Below are 15,210 nucleotides of genomic sequence, written 5' to 3' on the forward strand. Positions count from 1 at the left end.
CGTTATTTGTCCGTTATTCGTAATTTCGTTTGCTGCTGCTCCCCATTCCTTTCATCAGAACCGTTAATGACGAAAGGGTGAATTTCTAGTAAAGCATGTATATTAATGTTCATTATACATTTGTCACATTTTTGCTTTCTTTCAAAACAGCGATAATGTGGTTCTATTGCTTTAGAAATTAATAAAATTGGCCCTATGTTATAAAAACCTAATTATATTCAGATACACACCTTTTGCACATGTTTGAAATCCATTATTCTAATCAGAATGCCTACAGAAAATATTCAATCAATATTAGAAATCAAAAGCTAAGTGAGAATGAAGTAGTAAGAGTCATATCGTCTAACCTGTTTTAATTGAAGAAAACAGGTGCTTGCTTTATCGTAAAGTGAACACATATTTTTCAAACAGCGAAGAGCCCACCAGCGCTCGAGCGGTAAAGTCGCTGAAGACTAATAGTTCGTTCCAGGGTTCAATTCCCGGCTAACGGCTGGCTGCATGGGCGTTTTCGTGGTTTTTCCCATGTGTAACTTGAATATGAGCCAGTTTCCTTTAAAAAGTCCTCCACTAAGGCATCCCTTCCCTAAGGCAATAGCCCTAGTGTGCATTGCCGTAACTAAATAATCCGAAACCGAAAAAAAAAGAGAATTGGTGGGGGAAAGCAGCGACAAAACATCCTTTTAGAAGAATAGGCTACATAACCAAATTTCTCAGTTATAATTCACATATATTCGAAACTATACTATAATTTGTTCGATGAGGGGTAGGGTTAAAAATACCCAGGTACCCTGGTGTCTGACTCCACTTTATAAACAACTAGGATCTATACTCTGGTAAACAGCACATTATTTGCTCTTCAAGGGCCTAAATTTAGCTAATGCTTGGCTTGGTTCTTAAATTGCAATTTCAGCCACAGCCCCCAAACTAGATGATGTCTGGTATTTTATTTCATTACTTAGTTGTTCATCATTAATTTAAGAATTAATTAAATTTTCATTTGTCTTTAAATTTTTATTGAATTATAATAATAATCATTTAATATTCTAGTTGTTAATTATTTTATTATTGCATTAGTTATTTTATTTATATTTTATTTTTATTTATTTATTTATTTATTCATCTTTCCTGATTGGCCTTCCATAGAGCTCCAGCACTTCTAATTTTAAAAATTAAGTCCTGACTACAACCAACGATTGCGAAAATAAAAGCCAAGTAACTTACTTAGTGATAAATAAATAAAATAAAAACCAAGGCTTTTATTTTCGCCTTACTTGGCTTTTATTTTATATATATATATATATGTGTGTGTGTGTGTGTGTGTGTGTGTGTACTTTACATTTAATTATAATGACATATATATATGTACTTTACATTTAATTATAATTTATTTAAAATATACATATTTACGTTTTTTTAGTATTACCGATTGCAATAAAAAGGGAGGTGCACATCTAGATGTTATAACGGGCCCGTATACAAAATTTCAACGTTCTAGAACTAATCGTTTTTGAGTTATGCGAAATGCATATATACGTATTCACACATCACGAAAAAATCCCTTTCTAGTATCAACTTGAAGTCATAAGTATCAGCTTAGAGTAAATGGGATTACATTTAACAATCCGTTTCTGGGGGGAAAAAAATGTGTTTGTTTGTACAGACGTCACCCAAAAAATAATCGTCAAAAATGGATATTTCCATTGAAATATGATACCCAAAAATTTTTCTCGATTACAATACTTACTTTTATTTCATACAAGGAAGTAAAGAACTAATATTAACCTATATATTCTTATTTAAACAATACCTAAGTGCAGTATATATATATATTTCAAATCAATAAAATCTCCCTATGGCACACTCATGAAAAAAATCAATAATCATCTAAATTTTCAAATTACAGACATAATATGTGCTATAAATCTAAATGTAAAAAGCAAATACAAAATAACGCTTCACGCTATCAAAATTGATCATTTTTTTTAATATCAACAACTAATTTAACACCAATATTACAACTAAAACAATACAAATACAACACCAATAAATAATAACAATAAATAGTACAACAATAAATAATACAACACCAATATTTCAACTAAAACACATAATGTAAACAAGAGTTTGTCCGATGAGTTCACCGAAAAAATTCGAAATTATCAATGAAAAATGTGGCATACGGGTATTGTTAGCAAATGTATCATTCGTATTCGAACAGCAACCGCATCATTCGTATTCGAACAGCAACCGCATCATTCGTATTCGCATGGCAACCGCATCATTCGTACTCGAATAAACCGCATCGTACGACAGATGCGAGTAACGAAATGAATTTGTGAATACCGAATCGGTACTTCGAGTCAACCGATGTACCCGTTACTCGGTAACGAATACATGCGGTTTGCTCCAGCTCTACCGGCGGGTTTTAGCCGCCCCACCGTGAGGATTCCTCCGACGGTCGTTATCATGAATGCGTTAGATAAGTCTCATGAACGATATGTAATAATATTTTGATCAAGATAATTAGGTGTGTCATTACGGAAGCCACTGAAAATAATTGTGCAATATCCAGAAATAGTTTAGGGTGAAATTCAGTTAACTACCCTATTTTGCATGTATACAAAGCATTAACATCATCTTGATTTATGTAACAAGCGTATAGTTCTTAGTACTAAGAAGAACCTTTCTACCTAGATGTATGCAACCCATCTTTTGGAAGAAGCAATATGTATTAGCTTATGGATACCAATGCAAAGCACAGATTTCATGTGCATGAGGAATTTAATTAGTCATTCAAATAAAAGTGTAGCTTATGAGCACAGGCTTATTCACACAGAAGAGAAGCATCAAGGTGTGAAGTATCTTATCATTTAAATCAATAAAAAATCATTTAAAGGAAAAGTTCATTTAAATATGCATATGTTTATTCACCTAGGAAACAAAATTGTGCAATATATCTAAGAAATCGTTTAATTAAAAACCTCATTTAAACAGGCATATGTATATTCAAACAGGAAAAAAAAAACATTGCATGTGTGAAGAATGTTAAAAAACACGTATTGAAAATAGTAGTTTAAAGAAGCATATGCTTATTGACACGGGTGAGAAACCTTTTAAGTGTAAAGTATGTAAGAAGTCATTTAATTGCAAACCTCATTTAAACATGCATGTGCGAAGTCACGCTTTAGAGAAATGTTTTAGATGTGTCAAGTATGTGAGAAGATGTTTAATGAAAAGAATACTTTAAAGAAGCACATCCTTATTCACACTAGTGAGAAGCCTTATATCTGTGAAGTATGTCAGAAATCATTTAGTCAAAAAGCTCATTTAAACATACATATGCACATTCACACAGGAGACAAACCTTATATGTGTCAAGAATGTAAGATGATGTTTAGTGTGAAGGGTAATTTAAACAAGCATATGCTTATTCACACAGGTGTGAAACCTTATATGTGTAAAGTATGTAATAAGATGTTTAGTCAAAAGTGTAGTTTAAACAATCATGTGCTTATTCACACAGGTGAGAAACCTTATATGTGTGAAGTATGTAAGAAGACATTTAGTGAAAAGGGTAGTTTAAACAAGCATATGTTTATTCACACTGGTGAAAAACCTTATATGTGTATAGTATGTAAGAAATCATTTAATCAAAAAGGCCATTTGAATCTGCATATGCATGTTCACACTGGTGAGAAACCTTATATGTGTGAAGTATGTAATAAATCATTTAATCAAAAAGCTTATTTAAACATGCATATGCGGCGTATTCACACAGGAGACAAGCCTTATTTGTGTGAAGTATGTAAGAAAACATTTAGTGAAAAGGGTACTTTAAAGAAGCATATACTTATTCACACAGGTGAGAAACCTTACATATGTGAAGTATGTAACAAGACGTTTAGTCAAAACGGCATTTTAAACAGGCATATGCTTATTCACACAGGAGAGAAGCCTTATATGTGTGAAGTATGTAATAAGTCATTTAATCAAAAATTTTATTTAAACATGCATATGCGTATTCACACAGGAGAGAAGCCTTATATGTGTGAAGTATGTAAGAAGATGTTCAGTGAAAAGGGTACTTTAAAAAACCATATGCAAAGACACACTGGTGAGAAACCTTATATGTGTGAAGTATGTAATAAGTCATTTAATCAAAAGGCTTATTTAAACATGCACATGCATAATCACACAGGAGAGAAGCCTTATATGTGTGAAGTATGTAATAAGTCATTTAATCAAAAAGCATTTTTAAACATGCATATGCATATTCACACAGGAGAGAAGCCTTATATGTGTGAAGTATGTAATAAGTCATTTAATCAAAAAGCTTTTTTAAACATGCATATGCGTATTCACACAGGAGAGAAGCCTTATATGTGTGAAGTGTGTAGGAAGATGTTTAGTGAAAAGGGTTCTTTAAAGAAGCATATGCTTATTCACACAGGTGAGAAACCTTATATATGTGAAGTATGTAAAAAGACGTTTAGTCATAAGTGCGGTTTAAACAGGCATATGCTTATTCACAGAGGAGAGAAGCCTTATATGTGTGAAGTATGTAATAAAGCATTTAATCAAAAAGCTTATTTAAACATGCATATGCGTATTCACACAGGAGAGAAGCCTTATATGTGTGAAGTATGTAAGAAGACGTTTGGTGAAAACGGTACTTTAAAGAAGCATATGTATAGACACAGTGGTGAGAAACCTTATATGTGTGAAGTATGTAATAAGTCATTTAATCAAAAGGCTTCTTTAAACAGGCATATGCATATTCACAGAGGAGAGAAGCCTTATATGTGTGAAGTATGTAATAAGTCATTTAATCAAAAAGCTTATTTAAACATGCATATGCGTATTCACACAGGAGAGAAGCCTTATATGTGTGACTTATGTAAGAAGACGTTTAGTGAAAAGGGTACTTTAAAGAAGCATATGCATAGACACACTGGTGAGAAACCTTATATGTGTGAAGTATGTAATAAGTCATTTAATCAAAAGGCTCATTTAAACATGCATATGCATATCCACACACGAGAGAAGTCTTATATGTATGAAGTATATAAGAAGACGTTTAGTGAAAGGGTTCTTTAAAGAAGTATATGCGTATTCATACTGGTGAGAAACCTTATACGTATGAAGTATGTCAGAAATCATTTAATGAAAAAGGTCATTTGATCAAGCTTATTTAAACATGCATGTGCATGTTCACAGAAGTAATAAACTTTATATGTGTGAAGTATGTAAGAAGATGTTTAGTGAAAAAGGTACTTAAAGAAGCTTATGCGTAGTCACACTGGTGAGAAGCCTTATATATGTGAAGTTTGTAAGAAATCATTTAATGAAAAAACTTTTTTAAACATACATATGCATATTCACAAGGGAGAGATACCTTATTTCTGTAAATCATGTCATAAGGCATTACGTGAAAAGTGTAAATTGAACAAGCATATGCATATTCACACAGGTGAGATACCTTATATGTGTGAAGTATGTAAAAAGTCTAAGTACAAAAGGATACTTTCAAGAAGCCTATGCGTATTCACACTGGTGAGAAACCTTATACGTGTGGAGTATGTAAAAATCATTTAATCAAAAAATTTCTTTAAACATACATATATTCTCACATGAGACAAACCTTATATGTGTGAAGTATGTAAGAAGATGTCTAGTGAAAAGGGTAATTTGAACAAGGATATACATTATTCGGTACTTTTCCGTTTTGCCGGCGCAAGCAATAAAATCGCCAATAATGGTACAACCGATGCCAAACAGAATATTCTCGCTGGTAACCTTTTACGCCTCATTTTCAAAACTTTTTCTTATCAGATTGATTGTTTCTTTCAATACGGGCATATAATTACATAGAATTTTTATCAGATAGTTCAGTTTTATGTCTAAGGTAATTAAGTCAATAAGGATGCAATCACAGTGCTTACCTGAAGCCGAAAATATAGAAAAGGTAAAGTCAAGGGTTAAATTCATCAATTCTAATGAGAATGCATTAGCGAAGTAAAGCACTGCAGTTTTTACATAATTTCTGATTTAGCTTTTCGTACAAATTGAAATATTTCTTACATTTAAACTTGTGTTCCAAATTAAGATTTAACTTGAAATTAATGTAGATAATTCCTGAGAGATTTTTTTGTAGAGCAGTTTATGTGAGATGAGATCGCTTGGGGACACGTGATATGAACCGGCGAATCAGGATACTGAACCATGAAAGCATAGTAAATTCTTAAATTAATGTCTTTTTACAAATTCATTGTCTTTATTTATTGGCTTTTTATAAAATTTTAAGCGATATTAAAATGTTTATGCCTTCCAAAAATAAAAGGAATTCTTAGAACTAACATTTTTTTAAATATTTTTTATGTGTATACTGTATGTTGTGGCAAATAAAGTCGTCTTGGCGAGATTTGCTCCGGGAAAATGGAAAAGTATCCATTATTCATACTGGTGAGAAACTTTATATCTGAAGTAAGTAAGAAATCATTTAATCAAAAAGATTGTTTGAACAAGCATATGCATATTCACACAGATGAGAAACTTTTCATGTGTAAAGTATGTTGGAAATTATTTAATCAAAAAACTCATTTAAACATGCATATGTATATTCACACAGGAGAGAAATCTTGTATGTGTGAAGGATGTAAGAAATCATTTAATCAAAAAGCTCAACCTTCGTGCAGGTAAGAAGCTTTATATGTGTTAAGTAGGTAAGAAGACGTTTAGTGAAAATGGTAGTTTGAACATGCATATGCGTATTCACAGGGTTATGTGTGTGAAGAATGTAAGAAATCATTTAATCAAAAAGCTCATTTAAATGTGCATATACATATTCACAGAAATCAGGAACCTTATATGTGTGAAGTATGTAAGAAGACATTTAAGGTAAAGGGTATTTTGAAGAAACATATGCGTATTCACACTGGTCAGAAACCTTACATGTGTGAAGTATGTAAAATCATTTAATCAGAAACCTCATTAAACATGCATATACATAGTCACACAGGAGAGAAGCTTTATATGTGTGAAGTATGAAAGAAGATGTGTAGTGAAAAGGTTAATTTTAAGAAGCATAAGCGTATTCACACTGGTGAGAAACCTTATATATATGAAATATGTAAGAAATCATTTAATCAAAAAGACCATTTGAACAAGCATATGCATATTCACACAGGTGAAAAACCTTATATGTGTGATGTACGTAAGAAATCGTTTAATCAGAAAACTAATATAAGTAAGGACATGCATATTCACACAGGAGAGGATCCTTATATGTGTGAAGTATGTAAGGCAATGTTTATTGGAAAGGGCAATTTAACCATGCATATGGTTATTTATACTGGGAGAAAAATTGTGTGTGTGTGTTATGTAAATATTCATTCATTTTCATAAAGAGGCTAATGTGGATATCATCTTAAGAGACTAATGTTATGAGTTAGGTATGTAACAAGTCATTCAAGGTGATAAATGTTGAAGAAACGTATGTGTTATGTTCACAGAGGAGAGGCGTAGTATGTTTAAATATATATTGGAAACAACTTTTACTTAACCTTTACAGTAAGCAGTAGTCAGTATAGCTAGAAAACCTCAATATTTGATGTCAAGTCTGGATCTTTCTCATCACTCGACAGAATTTAAATACAAAATTCTTAGAATTTAGAGAGGCAAATCTGATAGCATACAGCCCTCTGGTGATCCTGAGGGGAAAACATAAATTCTCATTTGATGAAAATAAACTATATACCATTTATTTGTTTCCGCAATATGAAATATTTATAAAGATATTTCTTACATAAGTGTTGAGTATTTATATCTACTCCGTAATGAAGTGTGGATTAGAACTTCAAAAACTGATATTCTAAAAGGTAGCAAAATGTAACATCTGATACGTAAGCTGTAAATTATACGAGTTTTGTCTTAACTGTTTCTGAATCGCATGTAGTTACGAATTATTGTGCCATTACATATAGAAATGGCATTCTTTGTGCTTGTCAGGAAAAATGTAGTATGTATTTCCAATCGTCATGAACAAGTGTAAATACAAAAACTAAATTTTCTTTTTCTTTTTTAAAAGAATTTTAATTCAGAGTATCGTCAATGAAAAGTTCTAGCATTAGATTATACCAGTGGTCTTTAGATTAAGTTCTGCGGAAGTTCCTTAGTATTTGGCTAGACCATGAGTTTCCAGTGAAGTGAGTATTCATGCCTTGGGAGGACAAGAAAATATTAAATGGTTTCAATGATGATCGAGGGATTGCCTGAAGTGCCGGTATTCGAATATGCAGTTGATCAGTATAATCAGGATCCCATTGATTACAAAACATTTATTAATAAACTAGCGGGCAAGCCCGCCAGCTGAGCGGGCTGAAGCCCATTATATATTGCTCGTGTGTAAAAGAGTTCCCGTGTTAAATTTCCCCGGTATACGAAAGTTGGTCCGAAATATCAGTGTTCACCGGTTTTACCGGGGCTGCGCTCGCTTAATTCACGTATGTATCGAGAAGATACTGCGTACACGTTACACATGCGTAAAATCACGAAAACAACTTGCACCCAGCCCGCTTGCCGAAAGTTGGAACGAACTACCAGTGTCTAGCGGTTTTGGGCGGGCTGCGCCCGCTTTATTAAATTATGCATCCAGAATATACTGCATATAGGACACACATGCGGAAACTCAAGAAAACGCCCATAGATCCAGCCCATTGGCCTTTATTCGAAAGTTCGTCCGAACTACCAGTGTTCAGCGATTTTACCCGGGCTGCGCCCGCTTTATTCGCGTATGCATCCGAAAGATACTGCATACACATTACACATGCGGAAAATCATGAAACATAGATGGAGGCAGCCTGTTCGCCGAGATTCGAAAGTTGGATCGAACTACCAGTGATCAGAAGATTTGCCCGGGCTTCGCCGGCTCTATTCTCGTATGCATCCAGAAGATACTGCAGACACGATACACGTGTGTGAAATCACGAAAATACCCATACAGACAGCTTTTTAACGGCTATTCGAAAGTTGGACCGAACTACCAGTGTTCAGCGGTTTTGAGCAGGCTGCGCCCGCTTTATTCACATATGCGTCCAGAAGATACTGCGTCCACGATACACATGCATTAAATCACGAAAGTACGCATGCAGCCAACCCGCTCGCTGGTATTCGAAGGATGGACTTAACTACCAGTGTTTAACGCGGACTGCGTCCGCCTTATTGGCGTATACGTCCAGAAAATACTGCATACACGATAAACATACCTAAAATCATGAAAATACTTATGTAGCCAGCCCGATCGCTTTTATTCGAAAGCTGGACCGAGCTACCAGAGTTTTGCTGTTTGGGAGGGCTGTGCCCGCTTTATTTAGGTATGCATTCACAATATACTGCATACACGTTACACATACTCAAAATTACGAAAACATTTATGGAGCCAACCCGTTTGCCGGGATTCGAAATTTGGACTGAACTACCAGTGTTCAGCGATTTTACTGCTCAGGCTTTTTGAGAAGTGTAACTGCAAAACTTTTTGGGTTTAATATTCAGACAGTAGATTCGTTATTAAAACTCCTTTTGATAAACTTCAACATAATCACACACAAAAGTGCATCAATATATATTAATGTAATTAATCAACCATAATTATTTATATTAAGAAAACTTTCCATATACCATGTTCAAGCAACAGAAATTTAATTTAAAATCCTGAACGAAAAAATAATTAGTCGGAATTTAAATAAATAGTTTATTTATATTTATATTTATTTTTTTGCAATTAAAATTTCTTAATTAAAATTATATTTAATATTAGCTTTATGCGAACAGAAACATTTGTTACCAAAAATACGACAGTATATATATTAATTAATGAATTTATATATAATAACAAAAGCAGTGAATGATTACGTAGCTTAGTAACACGAATGAGCACGCTGATTTAAGCTATTAGAAATATTAATTTGTATTATTCAAAGTTGCTTTTCTTATTCAGATCCAAAAATCACGAATTGTTCGAAAAATGTACAAAAAATACGTATCTCAACAACTAAGAGTCCGATCGGCTCGAAATTTACAATCTTATAATTGCCAGATTTTAAAAAGAGGTTTTGTGTTTGTTCCAAACAGAGCGTGCGGGGGGGGGACGTTGCGTCGCGCAATGAACTGGAAGTTGATCTGTCAGCACTATCGTTATCTTCAGGGCAGATGTTTTTATTTTATTCCACTTATAATTCCTTACTAAATGTAGTATTTAATCTCAATGTACTTCGTCTTTGATATGATTTAAATCAAATTCCTCGTCATTATAAATATCACGAATACAAATCAAATAGTTTTCTGGTTGCAATTTTTTAATTTCGGCTATGCGTAAGGTATGCTTTACGCATGCGCGTGTTGAAAGAAATGTTTAACAAAGTAAACAAATAAATGTTAAGCTTCTTTTTTTGTAAATTTTGATACCCTTTAGATCATAATTGCTCATTATTTTATAAATTATGGCTTCATATTTTTAATTTTATAATTTCTGCATGCCATCTTACCAGATTTAAACTGATGATCTATAATCCGGAATCGCTGAAGTCCCGACGAGTCCGGATTAAAGACTTTTGACTGTATTAGTTTTGGTTACCTTTTTCCAGCAGTGTTATGTAATGTCGAAAGATCTCAAATTTGGGAGAACAGGTGAATTTAGGGAAGCATTTCCGCAGAGAACCCGGTAAATGTAAACATTGCCAACTTTAGCGATAATAGTTCAAACCTGGTAACCCAAGGGATTTATTCTGTTCGCTTGTTTGAAGTTCTCAACTATTCCTCTTGCGTTCAAAGTTTGTTGAATTATCACTGTCCGCATTTGCAGATTTATATTATACTTTTATTTATTATTATTCTTTCTGAATTTTTTAACAATCAATAGATAGAAATATTTTCGTTGTTAGATGCCGGTTCTCGGTTCGGGATGAAAGGAAGAAAATACGGCGGGAGGTTTGGATGCTAATTTGTAACACGGCTGTTCTCGTTGTGTTCTTAATTATTAACATCTCTAAGAACCATGAGCAGAAAGAACATGAGGTTTCCAACCTCTAAAATAATTTGTTTTCGTAAGCCGCAAAAGTGTGCATGTACATTTTGGCACATTTCAGATAACCAGCCCTTGGCGATTTTTCGGTCGCCATCTTGGATTTCAAAAATGCGCTGGAATTCGGAGAGGGAAAACAATTCTGAACTACCAAACATGCAACATGCAAAGAACAAGACAAAGTTTAACTTACCCCAATTTATGCTGACATACTGACAATTATAACATTTTTTGCTGAGTACAAGTTTATGAGATATAAATTAAATTACTTAAATTGCATTCAGTGTGATTAATTTAATGTGGATGATCAAAATAAACTAAACATTAAAATTTTAATATTCTTGTTTTTTCCATTATTTAATAATTCTTAATTGATCTACATGACTATAATATATGTAATATTTGCTTTAAAAAATACTTTTAGCCTGAAATCACTTTAGACTTAAGTTTCATTAAGTATAGTTCTTATATTTAAGTATTGAGGTCAAAATACAGAAAGTGCAAAAAATTAGAATTTTCTGCAAATCGCATATTTGAAAACAGCATTACAAAATACAGTTTCATACATTAAAACTAAAAGAAATATGTCATAAAAATAATCAAGAACTGTACCCTTATATAAATAATAAATTTATAAACTATTTTGATAAATCTAGGAAAGCTGTAAGCTTTAAAATATACAGTAACAGTTTTTTAAAAAATTCTTTTAGTATCGTTAATAAAAAATTAAGTAAGGATGTTAAGTATTTACTTTATTCTGGTATCATCCTCCAACAATATACGGAATTAAAGTTAATTTATATTAGAATATAATTACGCTCAGTAAATTTCTGCGCATAAATTGAAACATGCTTGTGTAATATGAATTTCAGAAACAGAGAAAATTTTTCTGAAAATACTACAGATGCTAACTAAATACATACCAAATATTAACGTTTTAACATGTATAGCTTTCCAATATACTCTTGTGTTTATTTTAAATCACTGAGAAACATATGAGATTTCAGTTTTAAATTCATTCTGTTAACATTTCCAATACATTTTATCTAATAATTAGTGTTTTGTGCTTTAATTTCATCATTGTATTAGAAAAAAAATTAATATTTGTTTCTCTATATATAATTCAAATGAATAATTAATTAATTTAAAATTACTAACATTTTGTAAAAAATGGGACTACTTGTATTATTTTATTGTATATCTGAAAGGAATCTGGTTTAAATATAAATTATTTGCATAATCTTTGGATGGAAAAACTATCATGTAATATATTTAAACAAAAGATCTACTGGAAGATTTTTATTTTAGTTTTTGCATGTTCAGAATTTTTTAATGTGTATATAAGTTTGTTCTGAATAGTTTTGAAAAATATATTGCACCCACACTAAATTTAAATAACAAATTTTTATCCTGTGAAATACACCCAAATTTTAATATGAATGAGCCCTTGTGAAGCTGCCAAGGTATTTTCATAGAAAGCTAATATCAATTTAAGGCTTAAAAATGACTTCAGAGATGGATTCCATGCTTTTCTAGTGTAGATACGAGCCAGTTTCCCCCAGTCCTCACAAAGACAAGTCCCTTATGTGCTATAATCAAATAAATTAAATTTCAAGTCCTCACAAAGACATCCATCATTTTAGGTTGATAGCCCTTATGTGCTATAATCAAATAAATTAAACCAAGCTTTCGTAAGGATGTTCTTTCTTCTTTATTATTATGGATCTTGTTTATTAAAGTTGTCAAGATTTTTTATGAATCGCCAATGTAAACTATTCTGAAACATCTGGCAGCCCAACAATGATGATTTACAGTTTGCTTATAATGAGAAGAGCTTCGAGGAGACCATGTGATCATATTTCTTCCCATGCAAATGTTAATAATTCATAATCGCTCAGAATTCTCTCATCACAAGAAGAGCTCTCAGTATTCTATACGTTAATGAATTTTATTTATATTTTAATCTTAAAATTCTTAATTTAATGAGAAGTAAGGAAGATGCTTGGTATATCTTTCTTTCAAGAAATGCACATATTTTACATCACATTCGAATATACAAAAAAGGACATTCAATAAAATTTCACATCAGTGAAAGCATTTAGAGGTGCAGCTTGAAAATTTGCTAATGAAAGAAAAGTATATGTTTTAACAGCTGGTTTATTGGTTTTAGAATACTGTTTGTAACAGCATAAAATGAAAGAAACACTAGAAAAATGTGACTATTCACTGAAACATTTTTACGAGAGAGGTATTCTCTGCATATGATCCGCCAACCAAATATGTGAATAGGTGACCCTGAAAAAATTTTGAACATAGCAGAAAATCTGTTCATACAGCAAAAAACCAAAACTGGCATGATTCTTCCATAATGCTGTATAAATAACAAGTTATGCCAAAAAACTGAAAAATTATTTCTTGTTCAGTTTCTAAATAGAGAGCCATCCACACTCATGCCAAAAGTTGTTGACCATCTACAAGAGGGAGTGACAATTTATTCAAACTTCTGGTGAGAATATAAAAGACAAGAACTGGTAAATACTAGCTTACAGATATTTTTCTGCAGACAGTAAATTTCATTTTCTTGATCTAACAACAGCTGCTCATATATAAAATATAGAAAGACTGTGGAGCTTCACTAAGTGGTGGAATAAAAATTGAAGAGGCACGTTTCCTTATCATCATGAATCTTACTTTGCAGAGTTAATATAGCAAAAATCTTTGAGACCTTGGAATGCTTCTTATGCCATATTAAAAGCAATTGAGAAAGCAGGGCAGCAACATAGTGTACATGAGATATGAAGTTGGAAATAATTCTGATGCCAGCTTGATGTTTTAAAAAAAAAGGGAAGCTGCAATACTAAAGAAGTATTGTAACATTTTTAAAACTAAGGTTCTGTTTATATTTCAGTTCATTTCGTTGCCATATCAGTATGTTTTGATTTTGATGTCCTCCAATTATGAATGTCTTTTAATTTCTTTTTAAAATATAGAAATGTGTCATTACTATGTATTACGTATGTTTTAGTTAATTTCATAAAACTCTACATTACACTTGGACTTGAAAATTTACTGATGTCTCCTCACAGGAAATTTCTAAATCTATAAATGTTTGAGCAAAAAGAGGCTGTGTTGAAGTATGTAAAGGATATTTAACTGGTTGATAAGGGCGTTATTTTAGTAGCCACTGTATTGTCTATTAAACACATAATTTATCTATTTCTGTGTAATATTTGGCACTGTTCCTTTATCAGGACCTAATTCAGAAGTGTAGATATGTATATATGGATGTATGTGTTCATATATGTAAGTACGAATGTATGTGTATACACATACGCATATATGTGTACATGCATACATTTGTAAATCCGGTCCCGATAATAAAACAGTACCTAATATTTTGCCAGTTGATTTTTTTTCGTACACCTCCACCCATAAGCCATGAGAATATATTGATGAAGCAACGCACCATGTCGCCAAGAAGCAATTACGTGGCAACCCATGATGTCACCAAAATATATTTATTGTTCAACCTAGGCATATGTATAGCATTCTCCCAGATGGTTTTTCAGTAGCATGACTGCAGATTATGATCCCTCCAATGGGAATTTTAATATTTTAGCCTAGTGGTTGGCAGCATAGTGCAGTTTTGATTGTTTTCGGCAAAATCTCATATTTAGCATTCTGCATGCATAGACTGTAATGTGGCTTGCTTTAAAGACATCATGCACCTCTTTCTTCTTTTTGTTTTTAGAATTTTAATAGCAAGTTTATAATATTCTCAGATGTTTCCTTACCTGAAAACAGATGACTGTGTATATGGTGAGAAAAAAAGCACAAAAACTTAGACGTATATGTGTATTATATAGAAAAACAAGTGGTAGTAGATGAATCGTTGCAATAGATATAATGTTTCTTTCCAGTGATGCAAATGAGTTATTACAGTTAAAGGCCTAATGACCTTACAGGGTATGGATGTCTAGTAATACGAAACGATCAATAACACATATTACAGATAATGAGCAATTTTCTCTATAGTTCAAGAAATTTTAAAAAATACCTTAAAATGTCTGATTTACCATAACTGAAAACTGCATTCAAATTTAAGGTTAGATTATTTTAATATGGCACAGGTA

The 15,210-nt window shown here is 32.2% G+C and overlaps 1 protein-coding gene across 1 annotated transcript; it reads left to right on the plus strand.

Annotated features, from left to right (window-relative positions):
• Positions 1-2,315: 2,315 nt before the first annotated feature.
• LOC146994094 (uncharacterized) lies at positions 2,316-8,068 on the plus strand. Its single transcript, XM_085826818.1, has one exon. The coding sequence runs from the start codon at positions 3,202-3,204 to the stop codon at positions 5,095-5,097; it is 1,896 nt and encodes a 631-aa protein (XP_085682944.1). The 5' UTR covers positions 2,316-3,201; the 3' UTR covers positions 5,098-8,068.
• The last annotated feature ends 7,142 nt before the right edge of the window (positions 8,069-15,210 follow it).

Source organism: Stegodyphus dumicola, chromosome 11 (genome assembly GCF_044657685.1).
Source record: "Stegodyphus dumicola isolate Sdum_Otavi_A_Nest chromosome 11, ASM4465768v1".
NCBI classification, from domain to species: domain Eukaryota; kingdom Metazoa; phylum Arthropoda; class Arachnida; order Araneae; family Eresidae; genus Stegodyphus; species Stegodyphus dumicola.